The following is a 19,083-nucleotide window of genomic DNA, read 5'->3' on the forward strand; positions in this document are numbered from 1 at the left end:
ACTTCTCTACGTAATTAGCTTGAACTATTCTGCTCCGAGAACTATTCTGCCGTTTGGTTATTTAAAGCTATTAAGTAGATATTGAGAGCACACGGGAGAGGACTACTCTTTGAAATGAAACCCACCCCTTAGTCCAAGTCGCTTTACAATGACGCAGTAGCGCAAAACAAGAAGGTTTCTTCGTTTTGTCCAGTGAGCCCCGGTCCAGAACGACGCAACGGGGCGGCCGTCTGCCTCAAAACCTAACGGGCACCGCAGGGCGGCCCTGGAATATTTTCGATATGGACTTGTTAGACAGACGCTGTGAGGAAATAAGAAATGACTATCGTTATCGCTCGGCAACTATTTGTGCCTTTCAATGCGACTGTTTTCAGTTTGTAAACAAACCAAACCAGGCGGACTGTTGTGAAAATGAAAGTTAGGGAAACCCGTCGAGACTGAGAGCATTCACTAATTTGCTCTGCGCCTACGATAGCTAGCCAGCTTGCTAGCTAATAACAGATGGGTTTGTGGTGCCAGTATTGCTGCCCTGCTAGTCAAGTACTGTGGGAGTGAACGGAACGGAGGGAACGATTGGGTAAAGGCGGAAGACGGAGCATCAGAAGACCGTATCTAAGATGTTTGGAGGATACTGTAGTTGCGACAGCTGTTCGTGCAGGTTGGTAATACAAGCCAGTATTCACATACACTCACGTATAAGATGTATAAATACAAACGCTTACGTTCCATACTTTTATATTCTTCGTCCCATCCCCCAAAACGCAGCTAGCTAGCGAGCTAACCAGCGAAAATAATCTGTCCCCATTGCAAATTCACCCACAAGTGAGAAAACTAGCCATTCTCCTTGTTCTTATGTACTGCGACTGTACCAAGTGTATTTTCAGTTCATGCATATTTAGTAAAGCACAACATAGTGACACAATGAGATGACATCAAAAACAATAATGCAATTGCCTAGAGGAGGTACAGGAATGTACCAAATACCAAGCTCTAGTTATATTATCAGTTTATAAGGTGTATAGAATCAAACTCAAATTAACTTTTTAGTGACGTGCATGTGCCTGCATCTAATTACGCCAATAACTACTTAACAGGATTCTCGGATAAGCACACCTACAAGTTTTGGATACCAGACGCCATCTGCATGGAGCAAGTCTTGATTTACAATTCAGACTTCAGGAAATAGAAACAGCATCCGTCACACGCAAAACCCACAAAGAGACACTGCCGTTGACTCAGGATGGCGAGCAGAAGGAAGTCCACCACGCCTTGCATGGTGCCTCCTCAAGAGCACGTGGACTCCGACCCCGACATGGAAGTAGTCGCCGAGGGAACGGATGAGGGGGAGGACTCGGTGCTCTCCCCTGAGAACAAGCCCAGTGAGGACGACAGACAGGCGCTGGACCACTACATCAACACCATGGACTCCACCACCGCAGAGGGAGGCTACGAGTGCAAGTACTGCAGCTTCCAGACGTCCGAGCTCAACCTGTTCACGCTGCACGTCGACAACGAGCACCCCAACATCGTCCTGAACTCGTCCTACGTGTGCGTGGAGTGCGACTTCCACACCAAGCGCTATGACGCGCTCCTGGAGCACAACGCCCGGCACCACCCGGGCGAGGACAACTTCACGCGCACCATGGTGAAGCGAAACAACCAGACCATATTCGAGCAGACGGTCAACGACCTGACGTTCGACGGCAGTTTTGTGAAGGTGGAGGACGAGGAGGAGACCTCCTGCAAGGGGATCGCCCTCAGCAAGACCCCCATCATGAGGATCAAGAGCAAAGCCGAACCCAAGAAGTTCACGGCGGCTCAGCACAAGATGGCCGCCGACGTCATCAAAGTGGAGAGCGACGAGGAGCAGGAAATCAAGGAGGTCGTGGCTGTCTCCGCCCCGCTCGTCGTGGCGACGGCTCCTAGGGTTGTGTCCGTGTCGTCCCCAACCGCCGTGCACCACGTCCAGCCGGTCCAACAAAGCATCATGGTCAACAGCCCCAACGTGCTCCAGATCAAGAGCAGCTCCAACTCGGCACACATGCTGCCTCCAGGCACTCTGGCCCAGGTCCTGTCTGCCCTCCAGAACCAGCAGAACCACCAGGCGCAGACCCACACCCACCAGCTCCTCATCCCGCTCAGCAGCATCCCCACGTACAACGCAGCCATGGACAACAACGTCCTTCTGGTGAGCGCCTACAATCGCTTCCCCTACCCCTCCGTGTCCGAGATCATGGGGCTCTCGGCCCAGACCAAGTTCAGCGAGGAGCAGGTCAAGGTGTGGTTCTCAGCCCAGAGGCTGAAGCACGGCGTGAGCTGGACCCCCGAGGAGGTGGAGGAGGCCAGGAAGAAGAAGTTTAACGGCACTGTCCAGGCTGTTCCCCAGACCATCACCGTAATCCCGGCCAACCTCGCCACCACCGCTAACGGGCTGCAGTCCATCTTCCAGACATGCCAGATTGTCGGACAGCCTGGGCTGGTCCTGACCCAGGTAGGAGGGGGGAGTACGGTCCCTGTGGCCTCCCCCATCACGCTGACCGTAGCCGGGGTGCCCAGCCAGCAGGCCAAGACCGCCGAAACAACAACCTCTTCCGAGACTGCCACTCACAGTCCTGACCCGCAGGGGACCAAACCTAAGAAGTCCAAGGAGCAGCTCGCCGAGCTAAAGGCCAGCTACACACGGAGGCAGTTTGCCACGGAGGCGGAGATCTCGCGCCTCATGCGGGTGACCAACCTCACCAAGAGAGCAATAAAGAAGTGGTTTAGCGACACGCGCTACAACCAGCGCAACTCCAAAGACCACCACGGCGCTCCGCTGAGCGACGCGTCCCTCGCGGCGACCATGGCCGCCGACTACAGCAACCTCCTCGACGAGGGCGGCCTGCCCTCGGCCCCCAACGCCACCATCGTCATCGACTCCAGCGACGACACCAGCGACTCCTCCCCGACCTCCGCCGGCCTCGCGTCCAGCGACCCCAGGATCAAGTTCAGACACGCCTTCCCGGACTTCACGCCGCAGAAGTTCAAGGAGAAGACGCCCGAGCAGCTGCTGGTCCTGGAGGCCAGCTACCAGACGTCCGACACGCCCTCAGACGAAGAGCTGAGTCGGCTGAGGTCCGAGACCAAGCTGACCAGGCGGGAGGTGGACGCCTGGTTCACCGAGAGGAGGAAGATGCCGGCCGACCACAAAGACGCCGCCGCGGACCTCAAGACGGATGCCGAGGGCGGCGAGAAAGCCAAAGCTGCCTCGTCCGGTCCGGACGCTCCGAGTCGAGCCCACACGCCGCCCGCCAACAGGAAGATCGTGAAGAAGACCCCGGAGCAGCTCCACGTGTTGAAGAGCGCCTTCGTCCGAACGCAGTGGCCCACCGCAGAGGAGTACGACAAGATGGCAACAGAGACTGGCCTCCCCCGCACCTACATCGTCAACTGGTTCGGGGACACTCGCTACGCCTGCAAGAACAGCCACCTGAAGTGGTACTACCTGTACCAGAGCGGCAAGGTGGACGAGCCGATGAACGGCGGTGGGAAGCACAAGAAACCCAGGAAACGTTTCCGCGGGTGGTCGAGGAGGTCCCGGAGGCCGTACCCCTGCAAGCGCTCGTATCCCGCCATCGAGGCAAAGAAGGGGCAGGAGTTCCTGAGGGAGCACTATTTGAAACACAAGGTGCTGAACGAGAAGGACCTGGATGACCTGGTGTCCAAGTCGAGCATGAGCTACCAGCAGGTGAGGGACTGGTTCTCTGAGGTCAGGGGACGGGTGGAGAAGGGGATGGAGCCCTTCAGCGAGGGAGAGGCAGAGAAGGAGGAGGTGGAGAGGCAGGCGGAAAGCGAGGGAGAGATGGAAGTGAAGGAACAAGGGGAGGAGGGAAGTGATGAAGATGTTCCCCATGACGAAGAGGAGGAGGAGGAGGATGATGATGAACACCATGGAGATGAACACAATGATGATGATGATGATGATAATGATGATGAACACCAACACGGTGGCGTCCATCTCGATGAAGATGGGGGTGATGATGATGATAATAATAATAATAATGATGATAATGACGATGAGGATGGAAAGCAGAAAGAGCAGAAGATGGAAAGGGAAGCCAGTAACGGCAAACCCGCAGAAGTGCAGCCTCAACCAGTCAACCCACCAGAGAAAGCAGAAGAGCAGTGATGGAGGAACGAAGGTGAGGAATGGAGATATGGAAGTGACCGATTGACGAGATGGGGGGTTGAAGGGCGAGGAGAAGATGAGGGTTGCAGAGAAGGAGCTGAGGGGTAGGGGGACGGAGTTGAGCGATGCAGAAAAGAAGCTGAAGGGATGGAGGTGAGAGATGGAGGGAAGGCGGTGAGGAGAAGGAGGCACAGGGTTAGTATGGAAAAGGAGGGGAGAAGGAGGTGATGGGTAGAGGAGAGATGCAGAGAAGTAGGTAAGGAGATGGTGTTAAGGGGATTGGGGTTGAGGAGAAGAAGTTCAGGGGATAGGTGAGAGATACAGGGAAGTAGGTAAGGAGAAGGTGGTTAGGGATGAGCTGGTCAAAGGGATTGATGGTGTAGAATACGAATCTAAAATTAGAATGAATCTGATACAGGAATATTCGACCTATTTTAGTTTTCTCTCTATTCCAGCCGAGTTCTTGTGTGCTGGGCAGTGAAAAGATGAAGGACGTGGATGATACTACAGGGGTTTGGTGGGCAACCTCAAGGACCAACAACGCAAACAAGCAAAGGATGTATAGTATGCCAAATAAATTCACCAAGGGATGAAATATCATGTTTTACCTGGGCTCTGTTAAATAAAAACGAGGCTCGTTTGGTCTTCTGGGACATTTTTACAGCAACGTTTTACTAGGACCTTGCTACTTTCCAGCAGGTCCGACACATTTCTATGAGGTAAAACCTCTCGTTTGTTTTCCTTGGAGGTTATACAATAACTTTACGACCTTTCTAGATCATGAAAATGTATCCGGGTTGAAAAGAGAGACCTGTGTTCCAAATGTTGTGTTTTTTACTTCATGATGAATTGGTTTCGGAAAACACTCAATGTTTTTGTGAATAATACTTAAAATCTGTGCCATTTGTTTTAACTTGCATTTTAAACTGAACCAGTGCTGGAACTTTGCGTAATTGTTTTTTAGATGTATTCAAGGCAGGGTTCGAAATGACATATGACTCTTGGGGGGTCCCCAAAAATGTAATTATTAAAACTAGTTTGCTATCTATCTCTTTTCCGCTTTTTAGTGTTATGTTGGATTTTAAACATTTCGAACAATACCCTACCTGTATTTTCACTCCTGGAAATGTGGCTACGTCAAGCCGTACTGATGTGTTGTGTGACCCCCCCCAAACAAAAAAAGTACTATGGGGGGGGATCCCTTTAGACTTATACAGGGTCTCGGACCCTCCCAGCCCTGCCTCATTTCGAACCCTGATTCAAGTTATTTGTTAGTTTGTTTAGGAGAAGGTTGGTGGGAGGCGGGTGGTACTCCATCGTGGTATTCTACTTGTTTTGTCATGGTGTTGGGCTTGGTTTCTCTTTTTAATGGCTTTGCAAACAACACAGGCACATGACCTGTCCTTCAGGAACTATAGAATATAAATTACCTCAGTCATTTAAGCTATAAATCGAAAATAGAGACACTTCATTTTAAATGGGTTTAAAAGAAAGGAGAAAAAAAATGCATGATACTGGTTCTGTCAATATCTTTCAGATTGCAGTTGTTTTTTCTTTCAAAGAAAAATGACACTTGTCATTTGTTGTGTTTACTCAAATACGGGTTGTCAGAATCTTTCAGGTGTTCAAAACCTTTCTAGGGAGCAGAAATCACACAAGCACTTGGCTTGGTGTCTCGTTAACGAGAGCCAATAAACTTTTGTCATACTGTAAAGACGCTTCTTTCCTCTCAGTTTCCTCTGCAGTAACATTTTTTTCTTTCTAATTGCCTGTAAAATCCAATCAGAGACTTCTCAGATTAGTTGTTTCGGATGAATGCTGTATGACGACAAGCCTTTTTGTTTGCTTTACTTAATTGCTGTATTAATAATGGATAGTTTTGAGTAGTTTTATTTATTTATTTGACCTTTTCTTTCATGAAAATCTTTTGTCTGCCAGCAAAAAATAAACTGACAAATATAGCTTTTTGTTGTGATAGACCTATACTTCTAAACACTATTTTAACTGTAACCCCTACTTGCCTTACCTTTAGACCACAGTAGCACCCTGAATCTGTCATGTTTTACCACCTTATTGGTTCTATTTGGGTTTCTTGTCCCAGTTCTCTTATTTTCCCCACCAGATGGCGCCAAATGCTTTGTTATGGGTCTTCCAACACAACAGACCAACAAGCTGGTTGGTGGTTGGATAGTGTGCAGCCATGTAGCCTAATTCTTTGAAATGATAAAGGTGACAGGCAGTTGTTTGGTCGATAACCAAGATGGATAGTGTGATGAATGAGCATCAAAGAAGAAAGAGTCATTGTTGTTTTTACCTCAAATTAGACACATGGGAAAATATTTTCATATGAGTACTATACATATACTATACTAAACTGTAGTCCATTGCAAATCGTGCATTCGGTTTTCAGGTACAAGTAGGTATGCCGTAATTCTAGACATGATACACGACAAAAATGAGTGGGAAAATGGCCTGTTTGACATTTTCCGATTGTGAAGTTCAGTTATGTTTTTATTCAGCCCAACAAATTATTTACACAACTCACCTGAGCTGTAGACCAAACCTGACAACCAGAGTCTTTACTCCATTTTGGTTTGATTTCTGATTGAAACCAATCTTCTTTGACTGGCGGCCATCAAAGAGTTAACTCCCAAAATATCTGTCTGAATCAGGGGTGTGACTAGAGATGGTGTCTATCCTAATCAGAGGGACGGAGAGATCGAAAGAAAGACATTAAGAAAGAGGGAGGAAGCGAAGGGATCGAGTCCGGGACAGTCAAATGAGGACAAGGAAAAAGAGAAGAAGACCCTTTCTCTACTGACCCAGTTTCTCCCTCCCACACACAGACAGTAGATTAGTTATGTATGGCGGTGTGGAACAGAGCTGATGTTTATGGTGAAACACTCCAGTCTGGGCAGTCACTGTAGCCAACTGGAGTTTTAACCGAGATTACGCAGTGGAGGACGAGCGGGAGGGAGGGAGACAGCTTGGTCTGTCTGATGCTCACTGGGTCATGCTGAGGACGTCTCTCCCATACTTCCATCCCCTCCTCTTCTCTCTCTCCTCCTCTTCCCTCTTCTCTCTATCCTCTCCCATACTCTCCTTCTCTCCCCTCTTCTCTCTTTCCTCCTCTCCCCTACTCCCTACCTCTCCCCTGCTCTCCCCGACTCACTCTCTCTTCCTCTCCCCCCCCCTCTCTCTCTCTCTTCCTCTCCCCTTCTCTCTCTCTCTCTCTCTCTCTCTCTCTCTCCCCTTATTCTCCCACATGTCTGGTACCGCAGCCTGAGGTCCCTGCACACTGCATCGACCTACATATCACGCTGCCTGCCTGCCTATCTATATCTATCTATCTCTCTCTCTCTCTGTCTTTCTCTCTGTCCTATCTATTGCATCTGTCCTCACTATCTCTGTCCTCACTATCTCTGTCCTATATCAAGCTATCCTATCAAAATCAGTTTGACATATTTATTTATCTCCTTATATATTTTTTCTGTCTATTTAATCTATCTCTATCTAATCTGTCTATATGAACAGGCAGGCAGCAGTCAGCCCGAGCCCTCCTCCCAGGCTGAACCCCCTCAGCGTGAGCAGCAGGAGGAGCCGGGACGGTGCAGTGAGGACAGGGCTGGGAAGCCCCTCCCCCTCCACACTGTGTCCTGCTTTCAACCCAGACCACCACATCAACCTTCAGACTAGCATGGCTGCTCCCATACCATCAACACTGCCACGGTTATCAGGTCAGCCGACTCACGCACGCACGCACGCACACACACAAAGCTACACATGAACACACACACTAAGCCACATGTACACACAGACAAGGAGAGACTGTAACACACAGCTTCACACAGAGACAGACAGGGCCAGACAACGAACATAGAAACAGTCGTCGATACACTCTTAACACATACAGAGCATACACTCACACATGTCTCACTCCCGTCAGACATAATCCAATCTGTCATCTCTTATTTTCTGGTGATGGGTTTGGCTTCTCTTTTGGAGTGTGAAACTGGGGTATGGTCCAGGAGAGAGAGAGCTTGGTTTACTGTAGGGTCATGGGGAGAGAGAGAGAGAGATTGGTTTGCTCAGCTCAACAGGACAGGGTTTTTGTATGCTGACTGCAATGAACTAAACCCTGTGTATGAAGATTGGTCTGGGCCTAAGGCTGAAAACTCAGCAATACACTCTCTCTCTCCCTCCCTTTTTTTCTCCACCCCTCCCTCCCTCTCTCTCTGTCGATCTATCCCTCCATTTTCACTCTCTCCGTTTCTATCCTTTTCTCCCTGTATCTTTCTCTCTTCGTCTCTGTCTTGCTCTCTCCCTTTCTCCCTACCTGTCTCCCTTTCTCTCACACAGTGCCTCTCCCCTTTTCCCTCTCTCTCTCTCTCTCTCTCTCTCTCTCTCTCTCTCTATTTCTCTCTCTATTTCTCTCATTCCTCAATCTTCTCTCTCTCCCTCCATCTGAAAAGAGGTCCGTTGCACAATTGCATTGACTCTATTGAGGTCCTGCCTGTACAAAGACTGTATTCAAGCCAGTGTGCTATTTTTCAGCCGCAGACTGAGACAGGCTTGTTTAAAATCACACTAGCCGTCTGCTGATCTGAGGAAAGTATTGTTCCTCTGAGTATCACTTTACAGCCTGAACCTAAAGCCCTGTTCCTTGTCCCGGTCCTTACAAGTCAGATCTGAAGGCCAGTGACTTAGTTTGACTTTAAAAAGAGAATAAAGTAGCCAAGTTATCTTGAGAAAGTCAATGTTTGTAGAGGATGTTTTGAATAATGGTTTAAGGTCAACTAACAGTAAGTCATCATCTTTCTTCATATTCTCTCCTTACAACATTATTACTTGAAATGTGTCCAAAATGATATTAAAACAAACAATGTTCCGACATAAGGAGGGCTATTTTTGATCAGGCGGTGCAATTTATGTTTTAGCATATCCATATCCATTTCTGAGAAAAGCTCATCTATGGATATCGTGTTTGTTTATGTGACCTGGCCATGACCCACCAAGTGACATCAGCAACTACACCATCACTGAGCAGGAAAACAAATTCCCTGTCAGGGCTTTCCTCTCCTTATCTCCTGTGTCTTTCTCCTCATATCTCCTCATCTCTCCTTCTCTCCTCTCCTCATCCATCCTCTCCTCTCCCTTTCTCCCCATCTCTCCTCTCTTCATCTCTCCTTCTCTCCTCATCCATCCTCTCCTCTCCCTTTCTCCCCATCTCTCCTCTCCTCATCTCTCCTTCTCTCCTCTCCTCATCCATCCTCTCTTCTTCTTTTCTGCATCTCTCCTCTCCTCATCTGTCCTTCTCTCCTCTCCTCATCTGCCCTTCTCTCCTCCTCATCCATCCTCTCCTCTCCCTTTTCCCCCATCTTTCCTTCTCTCCTCTCCTCATCCATCATCTCTTCTCCTTTTCTCCCCATCTCTCCTTCTCTACTATCCTCATCTCCTCTCTCCTTCTCTCCTCTCCTCATCTCTCCTCTCTCCTAATCTCCTATGCTCATCTCTCCTGTCTCGTTCTCTGCTCTCCTCATCTCTCTTTATCTCCTCTCTCCTCTTCTCCTGTCTCCTCTCTCCTAATCTCCTATGCTCATCTCTTCTCTCTCCTTCTCTGCTCTCCTCATCTCTCCTTATCTCCTCTATCCTTCTCTCCTCTCCTGATCTCTTTTCTCCTTACCTCGTCACATCTCTCCTGTTACCTTTTCTCTTTTTCTCGTCTCATTTCTCCTCGTCTTCTATCCTACAGAGAGCCAACCTGACCTTCTAAACTATGACTCAGTCCACAGACGCTTTTAAGAATTTTTCCCCTTTTTTTGCTGCTGCTGATCTGCCGCAATTTTACATAACATATTAGGATATTATTACATAATGTATTACGTAGGAGACATAATTGGAGGGTTAGGCAGTGCCCCCGCCCCCTCCCCCAGACACCACTTACGGCCTCCACTGACACTGAATCATTGTCTATATACAGAACAGAGATTCACATTGGCGCACTAATACGTAAATCCAGAGTGGTTTCAGATTTTACATACAGACTGTCTGATCCGGTTCTATTCAGGACTCCCAGCATCTGCATGTCCTGCGGGTGAAGTCCACACAGAGGCCTCTAGGGAGGAGGACTGCAGCCAGACGACTGCCAGACGTGCGAGTCAGCGAGGTCAACATGACTAGCTACATAATACGCTGATGTCACATGACCTGAATAAAACTTTATAGTGAATTTGAGAGGTTCCACACGTACAGATTCCAAGTTCTCTCCGACACCATACTTTGGATAGAAAACTCTTTCTCAAACTCACTCTCATAATGAATAAATTGTTACATATCCAATGTTGTATAATTATATTGTATATATATATACATAGTAGGTGTATCACATGATTTGAGTAGTATGTTATTTATAGTGTGTTTAGTCTGTGTTGTTGTGTATGTTAAGATGCCTGTGGGATGTAACTGTCAGTGTTAGGGCAGTCTCTCTCTCTCTCTCTCTCTCTCTCTCTCTCTCTCTCACACGGAGACACACATAAACACACTTGTAGTATATAGACACACACATATTTCACACACACAGTGCACAGGAAGCGCAGTGCGGGCACAGTAATCTGGGTCACAGCTGACATGGAAGCGTGTCGCGCCAGTGCAGACGTTTTAATCACGGACGTCCTAACCTCCCTAAATACCTCCGTTCTCCGTAAGCCCCCGTCAGAGTGTTCTCTGAACAGTGCGACTGCGGTGCTCGGAGGCTCAGATGTATAGCCTGGCTCCGGCCTCACGCAACCCTGAGAAGCCCCAGTTTGCTTCAGCAGTATTGTCAAAGACAATACTGTGCGTGAGTCACCTCCTCAAACAGCCAGCTGGCATTCTTTTCCCGTGCAGGGTCCACCTGAAGGGCTGAGAGAAGGTTAGATTGAATGTTAGATGTATGTCGGATGGCAGTGTTAGGTGATGGAAACCTGTGTTTCTCTGCCAACGAAGGAGGTTGAGGGGTGAGGGATGGGAGAGGTGGCCGTTTGAGTGATGGGGGCATAGTAGACTTGTGTGGAAGAGGGTCATGCAGGGGTGTGGATGTGGTGGTATGGAGGGTTAAGGGTAGAGACGTGGAGGGTTAGAGAGCTGGAGGGGTAGAGAGGAGGAGGGTGAGGGGTGAGAGGGGTGGAGAGTTGGAAGATGCCAGGGGGTGAAGGGGCATTAGAGGTGTCTTATTTCAGGTGCACCTGGCCCCTCCCCTCTAGTCACACGGGCATTCCAGCTTTCTCTGGCTTTTAACCCTTGTGCTGCCTTCGGGTCACATGAACCAAAGGTTCATAACGAACCACCGTTGTGTTTACCCAATTTTACCCAATACAAAAACAAATAAAAATTATTTTCTTTTAACCATTGCAATGTGGGGGGTCTGAGACAGCCCGACAGTTAAAAGAAAATGCTTCACTTTGTTTTTGTAGGAGGTAAATCTGTCGCAATACGACGGTGGGTCACAATGACTGATGGGTCAGAATGACCCGAAGATAACACAAGGGTTAAAGGAACAGTATGTCATAAAAGAAATGCTTTGAGACCTCGTAATTATGATCCTTCTTCCATCTACCACCAATGAATCATGATTTTAGATACTGAAGATCTGAACCTTATGGCTGACAATATGAATGAGTATGAATGAATGACTGAAAGATTTCACAACCGGCCTCAAAAATCTGTGACAAAAGGAAGACCACACGCAGTCTTTAACTAATGCTAAATATGTTTTATGAAAGTAGATGAGCGGAACAATACATTGGGGTGTGTCGGTTAGTAGTTCAGTATGTTTGCAGTGTCTTCGAGTTTGAAACGCAAAGTTTAAACAAAGAACAACATCATTGGACCGGTCAGAGGAAGAGAGTGAGAGCAAGGAGGAACAAAGGGAAGAACACAGCCAACGAAATAGCCCCAAATAGCCCCGTCACAATGAATATGGATTGAGTGTGAAAGGATGAAGTGAATGAACTATGAATACATTCCAATGACTAAAATGTACATGAATGAGATACCTAGTAGTTCAAATTAGCGCATGGGAATGAATGCAAATAAGTGAATGACTGAGAATGAACGAGTGATGAATGTGGCCTCCTCCGGGTGTTGCAGAAGACTACCATGCCAGAGGCTGGATCTTTGGCTCCATGAACCCTAACTGTGAGATTCAGGGTTCCTCTGGGATCAGCCCCAGGGGTGATAAGGACTGGACCGCACCGTTCTCACCTCCAGGAGAACCCCTTTGAGACAGCCCATATCTGCCAGGGCCTGAAAGGTGGATGCCAGGCCAGTGACCCCACCCCCCGCCCCCCCCCCCCCACTCTCTTTACAGCTTCCAGTCACGAAACACTCACAGCTTCCAAACAAGGCTGAAAGCCGGCCAACTTGGCAACCGAGGATGATTTTTCGAAGAAAAAAGAAGAAACAGTGCTGTCTCTTTTCTTTCAGTGTCTCCCTCTCATCCGTCCGCCTGTCTATGACAAACACGAATGAGCACCGAATGAGTGTCTAGACTTCCTTCTCTCTCTCTGGCCTTGACGGCCATCCTTGACAGTGTCTCATCCGTCTCCTCGTGGAGGCCTATAGATCGAGTACCCCCCTTCCTCCCGTATCCCCCCTCCCTCACCCTCCTGCCACGAAAGATTTGTGAATCGTTCCGTCTCGAGCAGAAGGCTGTGGCATTTCAGAGACCAAATCACCAGCCTGTAGATTACTGCTCTGGCACCAATACACAGGCTCCCATTTCTGCAATACAACACAGAGAGCCATATGGGTATCCGTGGCAGAATATGTGCTGCGATGGAGGGGGGTGGAGGGAGGGGGAGGCCGAGTGCTCTTAGGCATGCTAGCCGGCGATACTACGCTATGACAAGTCTCATGCATGTCTCCCAGAACAGAGCTGGATCCTCCCCCTGAACAGGTGGCAGACGCTCAGACCAGACGTGGGTCACATAAGGAAGTGGCTCGACAATCCTTTCAATTTCTAAGTTTGCTTGATCCAGCCTGCTTAGTCCAACAGGCAGGGTTTGCATACTTGTGGTCTGTTTTTAACGGTCGTTTCGTGCCAAGCAAACCCAACCAAGACAAATACCTTTAAACCCAAATTCTCGCAGATAAATAAATGAAATAATGGCACAGTAGAGATGTGTGTAGGCCGCCCTAAGACTGAACAAGAAAGACGCATACTGTTAAAACACAAATGACATGGACCAGCATCGCAAAACATAAACTATTACACAATTGGTTGTGTAAGGCCTAGGCACTTGGCTGGCTCTCAAACTTTATTTGGTGTCTGACATGGAAAAATGGCCACAATAAATGTTTCCCCCAATTACAGGCAGACAAATAGGAGAGTTGCATAATGGCTTTCACACTGAGCAAGCGAGGAGGGACTAGTCAGCCAGGACTAATTTGATTGGTTGACCAGCAGACTGTGGACCAGAAGTACTGGAATGGACTAGATTAGGGCCAATACATGACGTTGTATAACTTCATCAAAAAGGAAGTACTGAAACTCCTCAACCAAGTACAGTGAATGTGCTTGTGCATGGTCACAGCACAACCGTTGCAACCGTTACCGCAATACTTCAAATCGAAATCTGTTTTGCCTGACATTATAAAATGGATGCTCTCTAAGTCTACAAACTGTCTGTACACATCGAAAATACCACCTTATTTATGAAGACATAAAAACACCAACAAAAGATTCTTCTTAAATGACAGTTTTTATTTGATTACAGCAGACATCAACTGGTTTCTGAGAGCAGTAAGCCGGACCTTTGTATTCTGGATATAAGTTTGTGTTCTGGTTGACCAGGACAATACAGCGAAAGCAGTACACAAAGAGCATGTTGTTGTTTGTGTTGTTATTGTTTGTGTTCTTTATTTCCTTCTACTGATGTCAAAATGGATAATGAAAATATAACATTACCTCTATCAAGCGGACAAGTATAAAGGCTATTACAGATGTGCATGTTCATTTTAGGCAGAACAAATAAATCATTTTACGGGACTGAGAGAGAGTGGGGAAAAAGGGGGAGGAAGTGGTTGAGGCAGAAAGGGTGAGGTGGAGTGAGTGTGTGTGAGAGAGAAAGAAAGAGACATTAGAATGTGGCGTAGACGGCATGATTTTGATCAGGATTTGGGTGATCGTTTTTCTTTCTGCATTTATGACATTAACCATTTCTGTTCTTGCCTTTTTTCTCTATTCTTTTCTCTAACAACAGACAGATCAACAACATCACTTGGTCTCATACAAGTATGTTCAGTATAGCGAGAGAGAGCTCGAGATAAGCGAAGTAGATAGAAGAGATAGGGACAGAGAAAGTGAGCGAGCGAGAGAAACATAGAAAGAGAGTAAGAGAAAGTGAGAGAAAAAAGAGCAGGTTGTTGTTAGCTGGGCCTTATAGACCCCAGTCCACTGAGTACGAGTACAATACAGCACTTCAGGCCAGTCCAGGTTGATAGAACTGGAGCCACCTGACAGGACAGGACCCACAATGGAAGTCCAGCATTGAGAGACTGACTGAAGTATTGCCAACTGCTGAAGTGGTTCAACAACGAATTATTACAAAAATGCAGGACAGATAACTGTAAGACCAGTTGGAGGCAAAAGACAAAGGGGTCAAAGTCGCTGGGACCCCTGTTATAAAATGTAACAAAATTCCCCCCAAATTGTACAAATCTGTAGCAATACAGGGAAAAAAAATATTTACAAGAAACCCTTTTTTTTTCTTCAAAAGTGTACTATGATGCAGCAGAAACCCAGCTTTGGCACTCCACAGCAGTTTCTCCACCTGGTCAGTGCTTTGGGCACACGTCCAGTGCTGCATCCTTCTGAACATTGTCCTATGCCGCGCAACCCATCATCGCTGGTGTTATGAAACTGTCTCACGGACCAAAGACTCGCCTCCATACTAAGAACGCACAAACTGGGATGGACACAAACGAAGCGACGAGATAAAATAGTTCGGAAAATACAATTATTTTGATAATTAAAACTCTTTCTATGTGTTCATCTCTGTCTGTCCTTGCTTCTTTATCTCACGGTTCCTCTGTGCAACTGACAGCAGCTCCTGATCTCACCTGCGAAAAGAGAGAGAAAAAACAATGCCATTGTTACTTTGTACCCCAGAGTAATAATACTTTCACAAGAGCCCCCATGGTGCCAGGAAAGGGATTCAAAAATGAATCTCCTGCCAATTCTGCGCTCTCTCAGTGCCTAGAACCAACTAGTAACTGGGACAGATTGTGACATTCCTATTGTACCCAGGCACACTAATGAGGAAACGCTGTTAAATGTTTGAATTTCAACCACTTGACACAAAGCTGCATCTACTGAGACAATAATTTATTTAAGACTAAAATAATTACTGTGGCGTGTAAAAACAGAATTCATGAATCTTAACTCATGAACATTTCACCATCATCATCATCATCATCACCATCATCATCATCATCATCATCATCATCATCATCATCATCATCATCATCATCATCATCATCATCATCATCACCTTTATCCAGTCACCCTCCCAGAGACCTCCTCTGTCATCTTCTCCTTGTCCGAGCCCAGCTCCGGAGGCCTCCTCCCGCGTGTCTCCTTCCCCTGGCTCCCCTCCACGTCCAGCCAGCCCCCGAAGCTCTCCCTGACCCAGCCTCCGGCGGTCCGCCCCTCCAGACCTCCATTCCTCAGCTCGGACGAGCCCTGCCTCAGTTTGCTGCTCAGCCACTCCTTGATGTCCTGGGTTGGGATCCCCACACCCATGTGCTCCGGAAGCCTCCCGATGTCCTCCACCGTCGGCAGGGTCTTGCCTTCCCGGGTGATACTGAAGGCGTTCTCGGCGCTCGCTGGCGTGGCTGGCCTCGGTAGTCCCTGGACGTCGCTGCCGTTCATCTTGTGGAAGAGGTCTATCCACTCAAGGGCTCCAGTCTTCAGCGCGGAGCGGCTGTCCTTGAACCAGCGGACGATCTCCGTGCGGCCTAAGCCCGTCTGGGTCTCCAGCTGGGTGTACTGCTCCGGGGAAGGCCACCGCGTCTGGGCGAACACATCCTTGAGGAGCCCCAGAGACTTGCTGTCTAGAGGCACTGAGAAGGAAATTGGGCTGGTAGTTGTTGGGGCGAAGATGGGGACTGGGTAATCCTTAAGATGGCTGCCGTGTTTGTGCACGCCATTCAGGTGCCCATGCTGCTGCTGATTCTGCTGTTGGTGATGGTGGTGATGCTGCTTCTCCATGCTGACCATCCTCTTGCAGCCCATGGAGTTGAGCAAGGCTTGCTCCAGATTGTCTCTGAGTGCCCTGCGCTCCATAAACCAGCTGTCAATCTCTTCCCTGGAGAGTCGAGTCTGCGAGGCCAGGTCATCCACCTCAGCATGCGTCGGGAAGCTGTTCCTCTGGAAGTTCTCCTCCAGTATCTTGAGCTGCTCCGAAGTCTTCCCCTTCATCCTCTCCAGCAGCGGGAACTGGGTTGGAATCGCTTTCTGAGGCCCGGGTTGTTTGGGACCGACCTCGGAGTCCAAATGGATGATCCCATTGTGGGACTGGTCGCGGGACCACCTCCCCTCACCCCGGGTCACGCCATTAGCCTCACCCAGAGGGGTGAGGACTTTGACAGCCTTCAGGTTGGCTGATTCGGGCTTCTTTATCTTCCTAACATCGGGAGAAACGCTGGGTAACTGAGACGGGAGTTTGAGCGGAGTCCTTACCGACTGGATGATACTAGGCCTTCTCAGCTGGGGAGTCAGTACAGGCGGTGAGTTTGGTAACTTCAGATCGGGGGCTAGGAGAGAGTGTGTGATGGGATGTTTTTCTTTGGAAGCTATGGAGGCCGGGGACATGGCGTAGTTCTTGAACGGAGGGGCAATGATTGGAGCAGGAAAAGGCCTCTTCATGTCTGGGAAGATTGGGGAGGGTGCCGGCTGCAGCTTGTTCTTGGGACTGACGAAGGGAGATGTGATGGGATGTCGGCTTTTTGAGTGCACCAGAGATGACGACGTCAACGACGAGGACCATTTCATCTCTGCGGCGAGGTGAGGAAGTGCAACGGATCTCTTGATTTCGGGGGGCACGGGAGGCGGAGCCATTGGCAGCCTGTCTTTGGAGGGCGGGGCCGGAGGCGGGGCCATGAGAAGCTTCTCTCTTGGGTCCTCTGCGAGGCGTTTTGCCTCTGAGACAAACGCTGGGCAGGTCAACGGACGTTTAAGGGATTGTACGTGATTTGTGACTGATGACATAGTGACGATGGGACGAGGGACAGTTAATCCATTTACCAGCTTTGTAAAGGCCAGACTGCACTGTTCAAAGGTGGTAGTCTTAATAATGGGCTGTGTGACTTTGGCAGGCTGGGAGACTGTGCTGTTCGGCAGGACGGTGAAGGTCTGATGGAGCGGAGGGATCGAGCCGTTGAACATCTTCTTCCTGGCTTCCTCTACTTCCTCGGGAGACCAAGTGATGCCCTGCTTCAGCCTCTGGGTGGTGAACCACACCTTGATCTGGTCCTCAGGGTGCTTGGACGCCGCAGTCAGCCAGGAAAGCTCTGCGTGTGTTGGGTAGGGGAACTTGTTGAAGGAGGTCATCAGGGTGGGGTTGTTGTCCAGGGAAGGGTTGTATTTGGTGGTGTTCAGAGGAACCGCAATTTTTGGTACAGAGCTGAAGTTGGGTGGCCGCTGCAGCAGCGGCATGACGTGGGACAGGCCATGTATGACAGTCGGTTCTGGGATGATGACCGTGCCGTTGATGTTCACCGCCCTGATCTGGTCTTTTGGGATGAGGTTCTCCAGCATCTTGTTGCTATGTTGATTCAGCGGCTGAAGATTGTCGATGACGGGATACTTGATTTTCGCAGGCGGCGGTTGGCTGGTGTGGAAACTGCCGGAATGTCCGTCTTTTTTGTTTGTGCCCGGCATGTTTGTGGCATCCCCCTCTACGTAATTGTCCACGCCTTCGATTGTCTGCTCAAGGATGGTCTGGCTTTTGGCTTTGACCCGCTTGAACTTGAAGTTTGTCTCTCCCGGGTGCCGGCTCTCGTTGTGCTCGGTCAGCGAGTCAAACTTCTTGGTGCTGAAGTTGCAAACGGCACACAGGTACAGAGGGTTGAGGATGACGTTGGGGTGACTTGCATCCACGTGCTCTTTGAAGTCTCCCAGGTTCTGGGTGAAGAAAGAACAGTATTTGCATTCGTAGCCTCCTGGCTGTTTCCTCAGAGGCGCAGCCTTAACTCCATCCACATCCTCAACTTCCTTTTCCCTGACCTCACTTCCCAGGTCTTCAATAGGCTCCGGTTCCAAGATCTCCTTGTGATTGGCCTCAATTGGCTCTGAGGACTGGGTATGATTGGCTGAAGACTCGTCTGACTGTTCTTCTGGGATTTCCTGATTGGTCAGATCCATGTCCCCTGGGTCATCCTGGCCCAAGGAGGGACTGACTCGGATCATGCAGGGGTTGGAGGACTTTCTTCTGCTGGACATTACTGCTGCTGGTGCTGCTGGTGCTGCTGCTGGTGCTAGTGGTGGTTGTGGTGATTTAGGCAAAAAGGCTTTCAGCCTAAAGGACCTGAGGATACAAACAAACAACTTTTTGCCCAGAAAAATAACTGGTTGCCCAGATATACATGGATCCTCAATGGGTGGTTTAGTTTCCAGTGAATGACTAAATACTAACAATGCATTCCACCAACCAGACCAAATCTGTGGGTGACCCATGTCCCAACAAGCAGCTAATCCTAAACAACAGCATTGTTGATCTGCAATCACCTTACTGGGCTCTAGGGGTGTGTAAGCGCCCAGGCTGTGTAGCGGCCCTGCCCGCTGTCACAGGGATCTCCCGGGCTACAGGGCTCTCCGGTGACGAGTCGTCCAGGATCTGCAGCCTCTCCCTGGGTGACCCGGCTAAGGGGTGCCG

General features: G+C 48.9%; 2 protein-coding genes and 1 long non-coding RNA gene across 4 annotated transcripts; 2 read left to right on the forward strand and 1 right to left on the reverse strand.

Annotated features, from left to right (window-relative positions):
• The first annotated feature begins 218 nt into the window (after positions 1-218).
• On the forward strand, positions 219-5,131 carry LOC134040888 (zinc fingers and homeoboxes protein 1-like). The gene is made up of 3 exons (XM_062487044.1): positions 219-658; positions 1,095-4,181; positions 4,624-5,131. Exon 2 carries the CDS (start codon positions 1,241-1,243, stop codon positions 4,166-4,168), a length of 2,928 nt encoding a protein of 975 aa, XP_062343028.1. The 5' UTR covers positions 219-658; positions 1,095-1,240; the 3' UTR covers positions 4,169-4,181; positions 4,624-5,131.
• A 2,288-nt stretch (positions 5,132-7,419) lies between these two features.
• On the forward strand, positions 7,420-10,397 carry LOC134006826 (uncharacterized). The gene is made up of 2 exons (XR_009927974.1): positions 7,420-7,905; positions 10,236-10,397. It is a non-coding gene; the product is annotated as an uncharacterized LOC134006826 (long non-coding RNA).
• A 3,492-nt stretch (positions 10,398-13,889) lies between these two features.
• LOC134040599 (zinc fingers and homeoboxes protein 2-like) lies at positions 13,890-18,864 on the reverse strand. 2 transcript variants are annotated; one of them, XM_062486565.1, is made up of 2 exons: positions 16,002-18,864; positions 13,890-14,626 (listed from the first exon to the last, which is right to left on the reverse strand). In XM_062486565.1, the coding sequence occupies exons 1-2, from the start codon at positions 18,648-18,650 to the stop codon at positions 14,576-14,578; spliced, it is 2,700 nt and encodes an 899-aa protein (XP_062342549.1). In that variant the 5' UTR covers positions 18,651-18,864; the 3' UTR covers positions 13,890-14,575. The 2 variants fall into 2 exon arrangements, with proteins under 2 accessions (XP_062342549.1, XP_062342546.1); XM_062486562.1 differs by having other exon boundaries at positions 13,890-15,268; positions 15,700-18,857.
• Positions 18,865-19,083: the final 219 nt, after the last annotated feature.

The sequence above is a fragment of the Osmerus eperlanus genome, chromosome 20 (genome assembly GCF_963692335.1).
Source record: "Osmerus eperlanus chromosome 20, fOsmEpe2.1, whole genome shotgun sequence".
Classification (NCBI taxonomy): Eukaryota; Metazoa; Chordata; class Actinopteri; order Osmeriformes; family Osmeridae; genus Osmerus; species Osmerus eperlanus.

Bases quoted from the DNA above. Each gene is read 5' to 3' on its own strand.
- LOC134040888 (XM_062487044.1), top strand. From the start codon at position 1,241: ATGGCGAGCAGAAGGAAGTCCACCACGCCTTGCATGGTGCCTCCTCAA.
- LOC134040599 (XM_062486562.1), bottom strand. From the start codon at position 18,650: ATGTCCAGCAGAAGAAAGTCCTCCAACCCCTGCATGATCCGAGTCAGT.